Source organism: Globicephala melas, chromosome X (assembly GCF_963455315.2).
Source record: "Globicephala melas chromosome X, mGloMel1.2, whole genome shotgun sequence".
Classification (NCBI taxonomy): domain Eukaryota; kingdom Metazoa; phylum Chordata; class Mammalia; order Artiodactyla; family Delphinidae; genus Globicephala; species Globicephala melas.
In genome coordinates, this window is record NC_083335.1 from 69,450,451 (window position 1) to 69,469,563 (window position 19,113).

Genomic DNA, 19,113 nt, shown 5'->3' on the forward strand with positions numbered 1-19,113 from the left:
TAAATCTACTATTGTATACACGTAACAGTTTCTTTTGGGTAGAGATCTAGGAATTCACAATTCTTACCCAAATGAAACAGCTATATAGCGGATGAGGGAGCAGGCAGACAGAGATCAGCCAGAGAGAGTTCCAGTATGGGTTAGAACCAGTAGGAAGAGCAACTGGTAGGGATGGTGTTGCTCGTGGAGGCCCCAGAAACGTTGTGAGTGGCAGTTGGTTCTAGTTTTCCAGTCTTACTTTGCTCTACTGGGCTGCACCATGTGCAGTTAAAGCTTTGAACAGTAGCAGTGAGTAAAGCCAGGCCCTACTGATAAAGGTTCCCATACAAATTTTGGCAATGCCAACACATCTAGAGAACTTGGGTCCTGTGTTCCCAAACTCTCCACCCTTGTCCGGTTCTTGGTGGTCAGTCTCTTTCCTCTGCATCCCTTAAATTGTCTTTCTGCACTGGGCTATGTGCAGGTATATACTGGAGGTACTGGCGAGGTAAGACAAAAACTTGACTTTTGGTGTATATGAAAGCATTCTCTGAGAGTGGGGGAAAGATGGAAAATTCTAAAATAGAGTTATTTTTCTGTCCTAGACTGCATTAAATTCATCCCTATGAGCACAGTAAAAAATAACCTCTAGGAGTTAGGGCTTAGCATAGCTGGTTCTAATGGAAAAACATGAATCTGGGATTGGTAGCTGGATCAGCTACAAGGGACTGATTCTGAAGGAAGAGGGGCTGAGGAATTTATATAAAGTTAGGAATGAGAAACAGCAGTAGGAAGTTTAAGGCCTAAGCCAGGGGCCTGGTAATGAAGAAAGGGGGAATTACAAGGTGCATATGGGGATACAGAACTCAGATTTGCTCAGGACTTTACATTTTGAAAAGCGCTTTTCAAATCACACTATATTTAATCCTCGCAGTAATCCAGTGAAGTAGGTATTACCATTATGCCACTTTACAGGAACTGAGGCTGAAAGATTAATATGCATGTTCACAAAGTTTCATAGCAAGTAAGTAGCAGACCTGCAACTTGAACCCAGGTCCCTAAACACAAAACCAAGGACTGTTTTATTGCTCCAGTGATTTACAGCTCAGGTATTAAAGTGTGTTGCTAATGCTTTGCTGCTAAGTACTGAAGTAATGATTTACTTAAATAAAAACTGGAATAGATTTAATGGTGTTTCTGTAATAGTGCCACTCTCATTTGCATTCTGATAGGTTTTCTTGAGCAGGAAAGAAAGGAACCTAGTTATAGCCAGCATGCTAGAAAAATGCGTAGAACTCCAGGGACCCCAGGAAGGGAGTCTCGCATGTCTATTCAAGCTCTGAATTACGCTGATAAAAGGTCAAGATCCGCCACACTATATACCACAGTAGTCAGAGAAGTAATCTAATTTGGTGAATGAAAGGTGAAATAATAAATATATACAATGTAATTTTTATTTCTTCATTTTTGTTTAACTTTGAGAATGGAACATTGTGTACATTGCCCAGAATTGCCCTTTGAAGAAGCTGTTTGTGCAGGAATAGAACTGGAAAGGACCCACAAGTTGCTCTCTCATGAACAAATTTTTATAACAACTCCTTCCCTCAATCTCTCAATGACTTACCAAGTATTTGTTATTATATACAACTCCTGTGGCTTCACAGATATGTGTATTGTCCACTGCCTGTCTCTTAAGATCTTTCTAATGCAGTTTTCTCGATTCAAAGAGGGGAATGCTTTAGCATGGACCTGTAGTATGTTTTCTTTCAATCTGCAAACATTCATTAACTACTTGACTGTTTGCTTGTCCTAGCTAGTTGCCATGCTGAGGTAGAAGGAATCCCTAACCTCTTGTGACTTATCATCTAGCTGGGAAGATGAGAGAAGTACATGAAAGAGATCTAGAAAATGTAAGTGTTTCAAGCATGTACATGGAAGAATGTAAACTAAGGAGATAAAGCTATCTGGCTGGAGGTTCATTAAAGCCATGAAGCTTTAGAACTGGATCCTGAAAGGATGGATAAGGATTAGAAGGAAGTAAGAAGGTAGTCCAGGAAGGGGATTGATTTAGTAAAATCAAGAGGCCGTAACCAGCAAGATCTGGTGAAAAAGGTAAGACCACTTACATTGCTGCTATGGTTGCCACCATGCCAATGTTATACGATACACTAAGCATAAGTAGACCTTTCATTTTCTTGGAATTCCCTATTTCTTTGAAATCCTCAAACCAATAAACTCTTATAAACTATGTTGCTTTATGTGTTCAACTTTTATGAGAAGTAACAATTCATATCTGTACATCACTGTATAGTTTATATAATATCTGCATATACATCATTTTGTTTGACCCTTACAGCAATCCTGTGTAATGACATGGAGGCTGACTTGCTACAAGTTAGAGGACCAGCAAGTGCAGAGCTCAGGACGTCAGTCCAGATCAGATTCAGTCCAATCATTAACATTTACATGTTGTTTTGACCAATAATTGATATTCATAAATGATATTCTTTTTTTTTTTTTGCGGTACGCGGGCCTCTCACTGTTGTGGCCTCTCCCGTTGCGAAGCAGAGGCTCTGGACGCGCAGGCTCAGCAGCCATGGCTCATGGGCCCAGCCGCTCTGCGGCATGTGGGATCTTCCCGGACCGGGGCACAAACCCATGTCTCCTGCATTGGCAGGTGGACTCTCAACGACTGCGCCACCAGGGAAGCCCATAAATGAAATTCTTAAGGTCCTAAGATTCTGATGTATATCTTGCATCAGGAATTATTAAATTATGCCTTGGGTCATTTTTTTATGTTTAGCATATTTGGTTGTTATTCAAGATTTTTTAAACTCGTATGAAATATTTTAGAACATATAATCTTTAAGATGGCTACTAGTAGAGTTGGTTGAATACTGTCCTTCAGATTTCTTTTCAATTACAATGCTATACAGTCCTCACTTGGCGGCTTCATGCACAGTGAACACCTCACTTACTTGGCACCACATAAGAGGTTCCACAGAAGTGAGTTTTCTGGGTAACTAAAGCTTACTCCACTGACAGCAAACTTTGAGATCTGGCAGAAAACTTTCTAATATATTTTGAGACTTCCCCGTCTTGTCACGTTAGAGTTGTCTATTACAGGATAAGCATCACTATGAAAATCCCCTATTGGACCATACAGTGAGGTGCTCAGTGTCTTACCAAGGCATACAGGGAAGTTTGAACCCCTACATTAATAGTCCCAAGTGACTTCACTTTTCTGGTTATTCCGTTTTTAGAATTCTTATTTTCTTCATGCTGCTAACTGTGCCTTCTTAGGGTATCAGTTTTCTCACATCTGGTAGACCCCTTTTCCCATTCTCATTGGTCATCAGACAACTAAACTCAGTACATCAGTAAGTAACCTTTATTTTATTTTTTGTGGTACGCGGGCCTCTCACTGTTGTGGCCTCTCCCGTTGTGGAGCACAGGCTCCGGACGCGCAGGCTCAGCGGCCATGGCTCACGGGCCCAGCCGCCCCGTGGCATGTGGGATCTTCCCGGACCGGGGCACGAACCCGTGTCCCCTGCATCGGCAGGCAGACTCTCAACCACTGCGTCACCAGGGAGGCCCAGTAACCTTTATTTTATATACAATGCTAAACCAAAAGGCTTAGTGAGGTTGTTGCCACCCTTCTCTCACAGGTGTAGAGTAAGAGGCCTCAGTGGATTGAGATTTTGTTCCCAGATCATTGGGTTTCATTATCTCTCCTTTTGGGGTTTTAGGTTGTGTTCTGGATTTTGGAGGTTGCTAAATAAAAGAGCTCTGACTTATCAGGGTATATTGAGAATAATTATATTTTGTTTACAAAACTCACATTGTGTATATTTCTCCAAGATGGACAAAAGCAGATGTAACTTAAACTATCAGTAGTAATAGCAGCTTGTGATATCCAATTTTTAATTCTTAATTCATTGGTGGGAGAAGAAAAAGAGCACTCTTAAGACAAACCTTATTTAAAACAAATACTCTACCTGAATCTTTAACACAGCTTTATATTTTTCTAAGTGCTTTAGCATGTATTATCTCTTTGATCATCACAATCCTGTGAAATAAACAGGATAGCTTCTTTTCTCAACTATAAAAGTGGCTAAGAGATTGTGATATTTGATAAAAAGCATTCTCATTTTTCTACCCCAAACTTGAGAAATAGATGGATTAGTACTATTCTCATTTTATAGTTGACACTAATAATTACTAACTATTGAGCATCTGTAAGTGCCAGCATTGAGTTAGGCATTTTACTTTATCTTTAGTCCTTTTAGCATTAAAGGAAGGAAGTATTATTACTATATTTAGGTCATGAGAAAACTTAGGTTATATGACTTGACCAAGGCCACAAAGCTAAAAGTAGTAGAGCTAGAATTTGAAATTAGGTCTCTGTGATTTTAAATTTTAAATCAGGTATATGTGGCTTTAAATTCTATGCTCTTTCCTTACCCCAAGCTATCTGAGAGAGAGAAACCAAGGGTCAGAAAGGTTGCATCTTGATATCAATAGAGTTTTTCTTTCTTGTATGTATGATTTCTTCCAGGCACCTGGAGCTTTACTGTACTACGTTTGGGTTTTGTTTCTGATAGATTCTGGATTTTGCACACTATGCTAGGGGGTAGGAAGAACAGATTATATTCAAACCGCTGAACTGAAACTTGAAAACAACCTCTGAGATAAAATATTTGTACCACAAATATACTCCCTTCTCCTTTAAATAGGTGACAATGTAAACATGTGCTTTTAAAGAGCTTTGGAGATGACTTGCAAAGATAATGTACTATTATGGATCAATGACTTTATGACTCCGGTAAGAAATTTGTTGCTTCTTTTGAACAAAATAGAGATTTAAATGTGTGACCTGAAATATAAAATTTCATCTTTGGAAGCTATGCAATTCATACTTTAAAATTTGATCATTTCAGTGTAGTCTTTTTTTAAAGAGTGATGAAACATATCTGAAATTCGAGGAATCAAATTGCTGTATTTACAATAACTGAACATCCTCTCAGCAGATACCATGAAGCTATCATGAGAAACACATTCTTTTTCCACTTCCTTTTTAAGAAATCATATTTCTAAACAGATTAGGATCAAAACATAGTGAATTACCAAGTCAATCTTCTTCCCGCTCTTCTGGCATAATGTAAGATAATGATGAGCTGAATTTCATTTATAAAGATGACACTACTAACTTTCTGGCAGCAGGCCAGGCCCATGAGTTGTTTTGCTATAGGGAGAATAGATCTGCACAAAGTCACCTTCTTCCTAGTATACCACTTGCCAAATAGCACAGATTGGTTAGACCCCTGAGTTGGGGTATATAGAACTGCAGTGAGGCTACACCCTAAACAACTGACCTAATGCATCACAGTACTAAGTTCATTAAAGGGGGTGTATACTGGAAGCAGTGGTAAAATGCAGCTAAGATTCATAAGCCCACAGCAAAGCATCCTTGGTATGTCACCATTTCAAAAATAGCTTTCACTAAAGTTCTCAACATGTTAATGGCATGGGATCTATGTCTTCTAAGTCAGTTTGAAGTCCTCAACAAGAAAGAGAGTAGGATCGGATCAGTCACTGTTTCTAAATTACACTGAGGGTCTAAATGGTGCTACTTTGCACCAGAGATTAGGAAGTAGAAGATCAGGAAAATTAAAACTGCTACCAAAGTTAAGAACAATCATACATGTCTTACCTTTAGTAAACAAGGAAGAATTATATTTGCCTTGCTAATATTTACTTCTCAAGTGTATGGAGGGTAGGGGAGAGATGCAGTAAGATGGGTAAGATGCCAAAATAATTTGGGATTAAAATACCATTGATCAAATGCTTGAGTGAGCATTGGAAAGCCCTGAGGTGGTTCTGGGCTCTAGTCACACTTTCTCTGCTCAAAGGTTCTGGCTTCCCTCAGTCCTTCCTCCAAGTCTCCTATGTTACATATCAGGTTTCCTAAGCCAAGAGGAGAGCCAAAAAATGCAGGGGATTGGTTAGCTTTGCACCTGCTGTTTCCTTTGTCAGAAATGCACCTTCTACTTTTCTTCATCAAAGTCTCATTCATCCTCCAAAATCCAATTCAAATGTCACTTCATTCATTCATATATGCATGCCTAGTATGTGCCAGCCATTGTGCACTTCTCCTTGGAGATGTATTTAATATATTTGGCCATTCTGTGGCCCCTTTCCCTGTGCTTCCACTGCAATCTTATCAAACCTCCATATAAGTACTTATCGCCTCTGGAAAGTATTTATAAGGTTCTCTCTTATGAAAACAATGTGCTTCCAGAACTAAGGAACCTTATCTTACCCATTTGTGTATCCCTGGGTGCAATATAATACAGTGCCTTGCACATAGTAGATGGTTAATAAATCTCTAGCTATTCTCTCCCTCCCTTTCATTTATATTTGCTATTTTCTACTTACTCTTGTGACTTGATTCTCAATCCTTCGGCCCCTATTACTTTACTCAGACTTCCCTGACCAGTGTTGCCAACAACAAACTTCTTACTGAATTCAATGGATGGACAAGACACACTTCTTCCATTAGGCTTGCTAAATTGGTAAAATGTAAGCCTAGAGCTGCTAGTAGCTATTTCTGCCACCTTATAGGGAGAACCTGCCTGAAGAATAAGGCCAATATAAAGGGAAGCAGAACTGAGAAAGTCCTGATGACATCATTTGAGCTCCAAGATGTAGCCATGTTTTAAGACAACTTTGTCAGAGACTTTATAGTTAGAAATGAGCCAATAAATCCTATGCCCTCTTTAAAACAAAACAAAACCAAAAAACAAAAAAAAAAAACCCTTAATCCAGTTTAGGCCAGCTATCTGTCACCTGTAACTGAGAGAGTCTTAACATAGCTCATGATCTCCATATCTATATTTCCAGACCAGATATTTTTCCTGAGCTTCAGATACATATCTCCAACTCTTTATAGGTTTTCTCCTCTTGAATTGCCCATAGGGACCTGACACTTGACCTGTCTAAAAACACTCATTTTCCTACTCGGATCATTATCGCAGTAAATAGTACAGCACCTTGCCAGAAACCTGGGTGGCTTCCTTGGCTCCTCTTTTTCTCCCCTCAGTCAAATTTTTAATTTTTTAATTAAAAATTAAAATTTTTTCACTTAATTTTTTCTACCTACTAACTAAATCTGTCTACGTCAGTCTCCATTGCAGCTATGTTAATCTAGCCACCGCCATCTCTTATGTGTATCATTGCATCAGCCTTCTAACTGCCTTCTTTGTCTCCCTCATGCCCCTTCCAGTCCATTTTTCTCCCCATTTTATACAATTTTTCCTGTTACATTTAAAAAATAAATTACAGTAGCACAAGCTTACTGTAACAAGTCAAACAATTCAGAACTGTACAAAGAATCACTAAACAGTTCTCGCTTTCCTATCCAACCTCCTTCTACCTGAGGTAATCATTAATTCACTTGGTGCCTCTGCTTCCCACCACTGTTTCTACGTAATTATATATCTATAGCTATAACTATATAGTTATAAACATTCTTAGGGTTTAAAAATCTTTGTCTCTTTTTTTACATCTTTATTGGAATATAATTGCTTTGCAACATTGTGTTAGTTTCTGCTGCACAACAAAGTGAATCAGCTATATGTATACATATATCCCCATATCCCCTCCCTTTTGAGCCTCCCTCCCACCCTCCCTATCCCACCCCTCTAGGTCGTCACAAAGCATTGAGCTGATCTCCTTGCTGATGGCCCACTAGCCATCCATTTTATATTTGGTAGCGTATATACATCAATGCTACTCTCTCACTTTGTCCCAGATTCCCCTCCCTCCCTGTGTCCTCAAGTCTGTTCTCTACATCTGTGTCTTTATTCCTGCCCTGCTACTAGGTTCATCAGTACCGTTTTTTTTTAGATTCCATATATATGCATTAGCATATGGTATTTGTTTTTCTCTTTCTGACTTACTTCACTCTGTATGACACTCTCTAGGTCCATCCACTTCATTACAAATAACTCAACTTCGTTCCTTTTTATGGCTGAGTAATATTCCATTGTATATATGTGCCACATCTTCTTCATCCATTCATCTGTCGATGTACATTTAGGTTGCTTCCATGTCCTGGCTATTGTAAATAGTGCTGCAATGAACACTGTGGTGCATGTATCTTTTTGACCTATGGTTTTCTCAGGATATATGCCCAGTAGTGGGATTGCTGGGTCATATGGTAAAAATCTTTCCCTTTTCAATGAAAATGTGATAGTATTATACATATTACTCTGAAACTTGCAGCAAAAGAATATGCCTATTCTTTCAGATGCATCTATAAAACTCTAACTCATTCCTTTTAATACCTGTATAATATTCAATATTATGGCTATGTCACAATTTAGTCAATCAACCATTTCCTTATTCATAGAGATTAGGGTTATCCCTCTTTTGCCACTAAAACAGTGCTATAATAAACATCCTTATATATATTTGACCTATGTAGTGTTGTTATACATGTAGGATAAATTCCCAAAACTGTATCAAAGGTATTCGAATGTTTAATTTTACTAGAAAGTTGGATTAATATCCAAAAATGGGTGAAACAACTTATATTCTCAAATGTGATACATCACATTAACAGAATGAAAGATAAAAATCATATGATCATCTCTAAAGATGCAGAAAGCATTTGACAAAAGTCAACATCTTTTCTGATAAAAAAACTCTTCACAAATTAGGTATAGAAGGAATGCATCTCAACTTAATAAGGGCCATATACAACAAGCCCACAGCTAAAATCATATTTAACAGTGAAAAGTTGAAAGCCTTTCCTCTAAGATCAGGAACAAGATAGGATGGCCATTCTCAACGCAGTACTTGAAGTCCTATAGTCAGAGCAATTAGGCAAGAAAAAGAAATAAAAGACATCCAAATTGTAAAGAAAAAAGAAAAATTGATTCTGTTTGCAGATGGTATGTTCCTATTTTTAGAAAACCCTAGACTCCACCAAAAACCTGTTAGAAATAATAAACGAGTTCAGTAAAGTTGCAGGATACAAAATAAAAATACAAAAATCAATTGTGTTTCTACACACTAACAAGGAATTATCCAAAAAAAGAAATCAAGACAAAGATCCCATTTACAATAGCATCAAAAAGAATGAAATACTTACGAATAAATTTAGCCAAGGAAGTGAAATAGCTGTACACTAAAAAGTACAAAACACTGATGAAAGAAATTGAAAAAGACACACACAAAATGGATTAGAAGAATTGGTATTGTTAAAATGTCCATATTACCCCAATCCATTTTTAGATTCAATACAATCCCTATCAAAACTCCAATGACATTTTCCACAGAAATAGAAAAAAAAATCATAAAATTTATATGGAACCACAAAAGACCCCAAATAGCGCAAGCAATCTTAAGCAAAAAGAACAAAGCTGGAGGCACTACATGTACTGATTTCAAAGTACATTACAAATTTATAGTACTCAAAACAGTATGGGCCTGGCAAAAAAGAAGGCATATAGACCAATGGAACAGAATAGAGAGCTCGGAAATAAATCCACGCATTTATGGGCTATTGATTTTCAACAAGGGTGCCAAGAGCACAGAAGGGAGAAAGAATAGTCTCTTCAATAAGTGGTGCTGGGAAAACTGGACATCACATGCAGAAGAATGAAATTGAACCCTTATCTCATAGCATATACAACAAAACCCCTCAAACTGGATTAAAGACTTAAATACAGATGTGGAATTGTAAAACTACTAGAAGAAAATACAGGGGAAAAACTTCTTGACATTGGTCTGGGCAATGAGTTTTTGGATATGACCTCAAAACCACAGGCAGAGCTTCCCTAGTGGCGCAGAGGTTAAGAATCCGCCTGCCAATGCAGGGGACAAAGGTGTGAGCCCTAGTCCGGGAAGATCCCACATGCTGCGGAGCAACTAAGCCCGTGAGCCACAACTACTGAGCCTGTATTCTAGAGCCCACGAGGCACAACTACTGAGCCCGTGTGCTACAACTACTGAGGCCCACGCACCTAGGGCCTGTGCTCTGCAACAAGAGAAGCTACCGCAATGAGAAGGCCAGGCACAGGAATGAAGACCCAATGAAGCCAAAAATAAATAAATAAAAAAAATAAATTTATTAAAAAAAACCCCACAGGCAACAAAAATAAGACAAGTGGGATAGCATCAAACTAAAATCTTCCGCACGAAAAAGGAAACAATCAACAGAGTGAAGACACCACCTATAGAATGGGAGAAAATATTTGCAAACCACATATTTGATAAGGGGTTAGTATCCAAAATATGTAAGGAATTCAAACAACCCAACAGCAAATACATACATACATACACACATACATACATACATATATACATACATACCTGATTAAAATATGGGCACAGGATCTGAATAGATGGTTTTCTAATGAAGACATACAAATAGCTAACTGATATATGAGAAGATGCTCAACATTACTAATTATCAAGGAAATGTAAGTCAAAAATCACAATGAGATGTCACTTCATATCTGTTAGGATGGCTATTATCAAAAGGACAAGAGACAACAAGTGTTGATGAGGGTGGGGAGAAAAGGGACCCCTTGTACATTGTTGACAGGAATGTAAATCAGTATAGCCATTATGCAAAACAGAGTGCATGTTCCTCAAAAATTAAAAATAGAAATGCCATATGATCCAGCAATCCTACTTCTGAGTGTATATACAAAGGAAATGAAATTAGTATCTTGAAGAGATATCTGTACTCTCATATTCATTGCAGCATTACTCTCAATAGCCAAGATATGGAAACAATGTAAGTATCCATCAACAGATGAATGAAGAAAGAAAATGTGATAAACACACACACACACACACAGAAGAGGTGGTTGCCAGGAGCTTGGGGGTAGAGGAAATGGTGGGGGGGGTTGTTGATCAAATGGTACAAAGATTCAGTTACGCAGGTGAGTAAGTTCTGAAGAGCGAATGCATAGCATGGTGACTGTAGTTAATAATACTCTATTCTATACCTGAAATTTGCTACGAGACTAGGTGTTCTCACCACAAAAAAAGGGGAATTATGTCAGGTGATGGAAATGTTAATTAGCTTGATTGTGGTAACTATTTCACAATGTATATGTGTATCAAAATATCACATCGTTGAGGGCAGACAGCAGAAACAAGAAGAACTAACTAAATAACCAACAGGGAGGGAAGCCAGCCCCACCCATCAACAGTCAAGCGGATTAAAGTTTTACTGAGCTCTGCCCACCACAGCAACAGTCAGCTCTACCCAGCACCAGTCCCTCACATCAGGAAACTTACACAAGCCTCTTAGATAGCCTCATCCACCAGAGGGCAGACAGCAGAAGCAAGAAGAACTACAATCCGGCAGCCTGTGGAACAAAAACCACATTCACAGAAAGATAGACAAGATGAAAAGGCAGAGGGCTCCAGAGTGTTGTGCTGTAGGTACTTAAGCTGTTGGCTTCCATGACCAGTAGGCAACCTTGGGGAATGTACAGCTGAAATCAACAATCCTCTTCAAGTCTACACACATGGTAAACCCACAAAACCTTTAATTTTGTCTTGTGAACAAGCCCTTGACACTCCATCTGTTCTCAAAATGATTTTCATCTCTCTCATTTGATAATAGCACAGTGATGGCTCACTAAAAAGCAGTAAATACAAGAGCAGTACTAGAATGAGGGCACTTCTTAACTCTAGTTAATATTTGTATAGGCAGAAGTCTGTTTCTCTGAGATCATAGTCTTTCATTTTCATCTGTATCAACTTAATGCTGGCTAAGTCTTATTCCATTATTATTTTTAAGAAACGAAGGACAAAGGATATATTTCAATCTTATTTGTTTTTTCCCTTTACTCTTTTATTATACCAAAAATGAATACTAAGTTTTTCTTGATCTGTCCAAAGGTAAAGAAAACTACAAAGAAGAGATACTGAAAAAAGAGACACATATACACAGCCAGCCAGCCAGAGTAAGAGAGTGACATGGAAGTGTACAGATGTGATCATTTCTTGTGATGAGGTAGGCCATAACTTGAGGCTTGGAGTCTTCTTTCTATGGGCTTCGATAGTATCTGTGAGTACAAAAAAGGACAGTCTGTCTGAAAGAGAGTACCTCTGTAGACATTAGAGTGGTTATTCATAAATTAATGAATATGAGTGCCTAAAATGCTTTGGAGACCATGCTACTATGTTCATTTTCCAGACAGAATTTACTAATAGCTGCTAACTTCTGAAGCTTTTGCATACATTAACACCTTTGATTATTACAATGACTGCATTAGGTAAGCAAGCCTAATTATTCCCATTTATAGCTAAGGAAACTGAGGCTCAGAGGGATGTCACTCCTCTAAGGTCACATGCCTGATAAGGTGGCAGTAACATCAGGATCAGGATCCAGAAATTGTGACTCAATCTAATACCTTTTCTATTACACAATGCTGCACTTTTATTTTTATTCTCTTACTAGGACAGAAATATGGGGGGATGGTAGGTATGGAGAGATATTAATATTGTGCTTGATTTCTGAAAATGCTCCTACAGAAGAGAACAGATGGTTTTACAATAATATTTATAAAATATGGACACTATCTCTGTGGAAATTCTGGATTCACTTATCTGCTTCTAAGACCTCCTGACCCTCTGAATATATTCTACATTTCATTCTAACTAGAAAATTACGTTCTGCAGATTTCTGGAGTACCCAGCAAGAGATGTTTAAGCAAGCCACCTAGAACTATTATTATTTCAGAAACATATCACAAAGATGGATCTCAGCAGGAAATCCTGGCACAGATTTTTGTAACTGTCGTGACTCACAACACCTTCAATGAAGGGATCGTGCTTTCCTTGCAGAACAACAATAAGCGAAAGGCCTCATATAATTAGCAAAAATGAACTTAAAGCTGATATCAATTACTTTTGGCCAACTCAAAACAGGAGCAGTAAATTTAAGATAGAGATGTAGTAAAGAAAAAGATCTCACGCATTTTCTTTAAGTTATAAAGTGCCACGATTTATACTGGAGGAAAACTAACCCTGTGTTTGGGACTCCCGCTTCCTAGTCAATGCCTTCATTTATAGAGTGATCCAAAGGAATAAAATGAGATGAATCCAATCATTTCTTGAATGGTGGGTCAGAAAGATTGGGTATGACCTGGATATAGCCACTGACATTTTTTTAAGGCAAGATCGACTGTGTGTTATGGTTGCCAAAGGGGAAATGTGGGGGGAGGGATAAATTAGGAATTTGGGAGTAACATATACACACTACTATGTATAACATAGATAAAAGACAAGGACTTACTGTATAGCACAGGGAACTATACTGAATTTTTTTTTTTTTTCGGTACACGGGCCTCTCACTGTTGTGGCCTCTCCCGTTGCAGAGCACAGGCTCCGGACGCGCAGGCTCAGCGGCCATGGCTCACGGGCCCAGCCGCTCCGCGGCATGTGGGATCTTCCCGGACCAGGGCACGAACCCGTGTCCCCTGCATCGGCAGGCGGACTCTCAACCACTGCGCCACCAGGGAAGCCCTATACTGAATATTTTGTAATAACCTATATGGGAAAAGAATCTGCAAAAGTGTATATACATATGTGTGTGTATAAATATTATTTATATATGTGTATAAATATCACATATATATATATAAAACTAGATCACTTTGCTGTACACCTGAAACTAACACAACATTGTAAATCAACTATACCTCAATAAAATATAAATTAAAAAAAGGTAGACTATGTCTATGTTATGCCCCTAAGCAACTAGTTTAGCAGTCTGGTGAAAACAGGAAAACAGTCTGATTTATTCTTGGTGAACCTATGCAGGCTCTTAAGGATCCCGACGTCCCTTGCTTTTCCTAAGTGTGAATGAACCATTTGTTAAGACTTTTTTTCTCCCACAGGGATTAGTGAAGATCATCAAGCTTAATGCCTATAGTTCCTAGACAGAAAAAAATCTAGACTCCTTCCACCCCCTGCCCATTTTCTTGTTTGGTTATTCATTTAACAAATGTTTGAGTGTCTTCTATGTACTGTGTAAGGTAAAACTCTAGGACTCAGCTTCACCCTACCTTTGCTTAATTTTTACCTGTTGCCAATAAATGTATCTGCTCCCTCCTTAAAATGTAAGCTTCTCTGAGGGTCTTATTCATCTTTATACTTCTGGTAGTGCCTAGAAGTCTTGTTAAATGACAATAAAATAAAGTTTTGAGAAGTGAAATTAAAGGATAGTAACATCAAAAATTATACAAGGAATTAGAACTGATTTTCCTGCTCTCTTTTTAAACTTATCTCTATTTTTGACCTTTGAAAAATGTTTTCTTCCTGAAATCCCTGTCAGGCTCTTAAATGTTCAAGGTAAATGACTTTTTTTTTTTTGATATTTGTGATGCAAACCTGAGCTGCATAGGTAAATTTTTTTTAAAATAAATTTACTTATTTATTTATTTTTGGCTGTGTTGGGTCTTCATTGCTGCACACGGGCTTTCTCTAGTGGTGAGCGGGGGCTACTCTTCGTTGCAGTGTGCGGGCTTCTCATCGCTGTGGCTTCTCTTTTTGCGGAGCATGGGCTCTAGGTGTGCGGGCTTCAGTAGTTGTGGCTCGTGGGCTCTAGAGCACAGGCTCAGTAGTTGTGGCACACGGGCTTAGTTGCTCCGCGGCATGTGGGATCTTCCCAGACCCGGGCTCGAACCCGTGTACCCTGCATTGGCAGGCGGATTCTTAACCACTGCGCCACCAGGGAAGTCCCTGGATAGCTAACTTTTTATTATAATATATCAAGTAACTTGTGGATTTAGAAACAACACCTAACAGGCTTTTTTTTTGTCCTTAACTCACCCCCCTCTGATTTACCTATCCCATCCAACCTCTTACTCTGTTCATATGGTTTACAGACTGACTCACTTCTTCAATGAGAAGTTCTTTATTCTTTTAAGAGTCAGCTCATTGTCTTGAGACACGTTGTCTTGATATACGGTGTAGATTTATATACCCAGCTGCCTCTTTAACATATATACTTAGTGCCTAGTAGACACCTCAAACTTAGCATGCCTAACTGAATTCTTGATTCCTTCTTTACATCCCTTTACATTCCTCTTCTCCTGTTTCTCCGTCTCAGAAATGGCAAATCCACTAGTCTAGTTCCTTAGGTTCAAAACTGTGGGGTCGTCCTTGGTTTTCTCTTTCATACCCCTTATCTAGTGAACCTCCAAATCTTGTCAGCTATTCCTTCAAAGATCTGTCCACAATCTGACCACTCCTCCCCACCCACCCCCATTGCCTCCATCCTGGTCTAAACTACAATCATCTCTTGCCTGGGTTATTGTTACACTCCACTACACATCTTTCTGCTTCTGTTCTTTCTCCCTACAGTAGCCAGAGGGATTCTCTTACAACATAAGTCAGGCCCTGTCATGCCTCTGCTCAAAATTCTCCAATGGTTCCCCATCTCATGCAGGGTGAAGGTCAGAGTCCTTAGCTTGGCCTACAACAAGGCTCTAAGTTTGATTTTCCCCCCTCTGATCTCATCTGCTTCCTTCTCCTTCTTGCTCACTCTGCTCCCAGCCACACTGATCTTTCTGGAACATATCAAGCATTCTTCTACTTCAGAGCATTTGTATTTACTGCTTCTTCTCTCCTTCTTTCCCTGCACCTGGTCCAGATATTCACATGGCTCACACCTTCATTTCATTCAGGTCTTTTCTCAGATGTTCCCTTATTAGAGGGACCTTCCCTGATCACCTTACAGCACACTTCATCACGTTCTCTCCCTCTTGCCCTGGTATATTTTTCTCCACAACACTTACCACCACCAATTTTGTTTATTATCTGTCTCTTTACACTGGAAGTTAAGCTTTTTGAGGGCAACAAGAAATATTTATTGAGGGTCTACTATGCGCCGGGTCCTTTCCTGGGCAATGAGGATGTAAAAGTAAATAAACACGATTATCCTTATGGCATTTTCATTCTAGTATTATAGAAACTGCTGTATTTTCTCAGTAAATATTTGAAGAATGTTTTGAATAAATATACCATACACTCAGCAGAGTAAGAGGAATGGTTCAAAAGTAAAGGAGATTTGGATTGGCTTGTCACCCTCTAAATCACTGGAGCACCCACCACATCTAAAGAAGTGGTGCTATAGCCTCCCAGGTGAAAGGTTGGAAATCTAATCAAATCCCAGAACCCCCAAGCATTCTATTCTCCTAACTCTAAGGGGCTCTTGGATTCCTCCCTGCTATACTGTTTAAAGAAAATATCTGGGATTGTATGAGAAGTTAGGCACTGGCACACAGTGACTAGTGTCTAGTGACTGACAAGAGTATCAGACCAGGAGGAAATTAGATAAGAAGTACTAAAAATTAATGATATGCTTTGGCCTTCAACAGAGGGAAAAACTATTTTGTATCAAAACAGAATAAACACTGTAAGGAAAATCAATAGCAGAGATGCTAGTAGCCAGATCCAGATAAAGTGGTTTGGGAGAGTGAAGGAAGCTGCCTTCTTTACGAGAAAACTTGGAAGGCCAGATGAAGACGTAAACTTTAGAAGCTATTGGACCTCCCCTGTGGAGAGGAAGGGAAGACCATGCCCACTACAGAAGGTGATATTGCTCTTACCACCTCTCTTTTCTCTTCCTTAGCAATCAGGGAATATGAAAGATTTTGTGGTACTGGGGAAGAGTCAAAGGTGGAAAGACCCACATGCATCAAAGAGTAAGATGATAAGGAGAGGAAAGGGACCTTGATTCTCAGTTCTCAGTTTCTACATAGCTTTCTGAAGACTTCCAGGAAACTGGCAGCAAGCAGTATATGAATAATGGGTGCCTATAACTTCATGGACCACATTTCCTAGGCTTGAACTTGGTCATGAATTGTATGCAAAGTATCTGCTCTAGAGAATGGCCCCGCTGGTCCATTTCTCAATTGAAGGGCTCAAAGCTGCCACCTCCATTGACTAAAAACAGCCTACTTATTTCTGACTCTCTTTTATTACAGGTCCTTCTTCTGAGCTCTTTTTCAGACTTCATCCAGTTTTACCTCTTTTTGTTCCAAATGACAAAGTCCTGGTCCCATTGCTTCAATTGCTCATGCGGTCTGGAACTGCTTCCATCGCTGGCCCTTACTTACACTGACAAATGTCAGCTTTAAAAAAATCTGATTTTCACCTTCATAAAGTCATATTGCTTTGTAACCCTCCAGAACATATATCTTTGGCAGATTTAGCCAGCCACGTGCTGTCTTTGAATCCAGATGGCTTTACAACAGCCCATAGCTATGCATTCTACAAACTCCTACTCTAAAGAGGTAGCATTCTGTCAACTGACAGAATGATGTTAAAATAGAGCGATTCAAAGACCCTGCCCAGGAGCTAGCTCAACATTTTGTTATGCCCCACAAAATGCATTGTTAGTTAACTCAAATCTGCTTCACCTTCAATAGGGATGGTTTTCATGGCACATCATAACCCAGCTGAAGGGGCAATCAACATTACCAACTTACATTACAAACACCAACAATTTGCTAGATACTAGGCTAGATTCTGGAGCTTTACAAAGAGAAATGAATCCCTGCCCTCAAGGAACTTACAGATGAGTTCTAGAGGCATGGTAGCTGACACCAACAGTGACATAATTATCACTGGATTTAACATACCATGTAAGTGCCACCATGGCAGAGTACTCTGTCATTCCAAGAATAGGACTGAATTCTCTTGGTGGCCTTAGTTGATATAGGATGTTCCCAGGAGAGATGAAGTCCTTATGGAGGGTGATCTTGAGAGGTACAAATGCTACCATGGCTATCAGACATACTGTGAAAGGACTAAAGGTACTGGGGTTGGAGGAGACAGGATCCTTGTACAGTCAATTCTATGTCAAAAGAGTAGGTTAGGTAGGTTAAGCTAGAAAAACCTTCTGTGACCTTGCGTCTGTGGAAAATATAGGAGATGGTGAAGTACACTTGAAAAGGTAGTTCTCAGAATGGTACTCTCATCAACTGATATGTGATAAAGGATCACCCAAATAGACTTACCATCTGCTCCTTCACTGCTTTTACTTCTTTTATTGCGGCGAACACGCCTACTCTCCTCTTCAGAGTATGACTTTTCTTCAGGGATGAAGAAATTCAGAAGGGCCACCTGAAAAATAACAAGTAGATAAGTCAAAGGTTGACCCCAGTCAACTATAGCCAACATAAAAAACTGGCTTTCTGTAGACAGTCTGCCTTCACCTTAAATTCAGAGTGTTTAAGATGAATGGATAAAGATGTAGTGTGTATATATATATACATACACTATATATATGGAATGGAATATACAATGGAATATTAATCATAAAAAATGAAATGTTGCCATTTGCAGAAACATGGATGGACATAGAGATTATCATACTAAGTGAAGTAAGCTAGACAAAGATAAATATCATATAATATTGCTTATATGTGGAATATAAAAAAAAAGATACAAATGAACTTATTTACAAACCAGAAATAGACCCACAGACATAGAAAACAAATTTATGGTTACCAAAGGGGAAAGAGGGGGAGGGATAAATTAGGAGTTTGGGATTAACATATACTCACTACTGTGTATAGAATAGGTAAACAACACGGACCTACTGTATAGCACAGAGAACTACAAATATCTTTTAATAATCTATAAGGGAAAAGAGTTTGAAAACAAATATGTATATATATATTTTTCCATCTGAATCACTGTGCTGTACACCTGAAACTAACACAACGTTGTAAATCAACTATACTTCCAATAAAAAAAATTCAGAGTGTCTAAATCCTGAGCCCATCCTCCCCTCCACTGCACAAATTCTTTTATTTTTGATAACATTATTATCCCAAAAATGTAGGCACGAAATTTTGGTTAATCTCTTCTGCCCCCCTCATCTGCCCCAAATACCTAATGAGTAATCATTCAGTCCTACTTGTCAGCATAGTTCTGGGGTTCAGAGAGCCCAGTCATAGATTTTTAAGTTCCCTTATATACTACTGATGTCTGCCCAGAATTAGACTTGGGCTTGCTACTCCCTCTTGAACTTCATTATTATACATCCATGATTTTTCCACATTTCTATTTATGCTGAACTTTTGGCTT

At 38.9% G+C, this 19,113-nt stretch overlaps 1 protein-coding gene across 7 annotated transcripts in view; it reads right to left on the reverse strand.

Moving 5' to 3' along the window:
* EDA (ectodysplasin A) overlaps positions 1–19,113 on the reverse strand; it is a 371,435-nt gene that overhangs the window by 83,179 nt on the left and 269,143 nt on the right. For all 7 annotated transcript variants that reach the window (XM_060292322.1, XM_060292318.1, XM_060292321.1 and 4 more), the window contains exon 2: positions 18,039–18,144. In XM_060292322.1, coding sequence (XP_060148305.1) covers positions 18,039–18,144 — 106 coding nt within the window. The remainder of the gene's footprint in view (positions 1–18,038; positions 18,145–19,113) is intronic.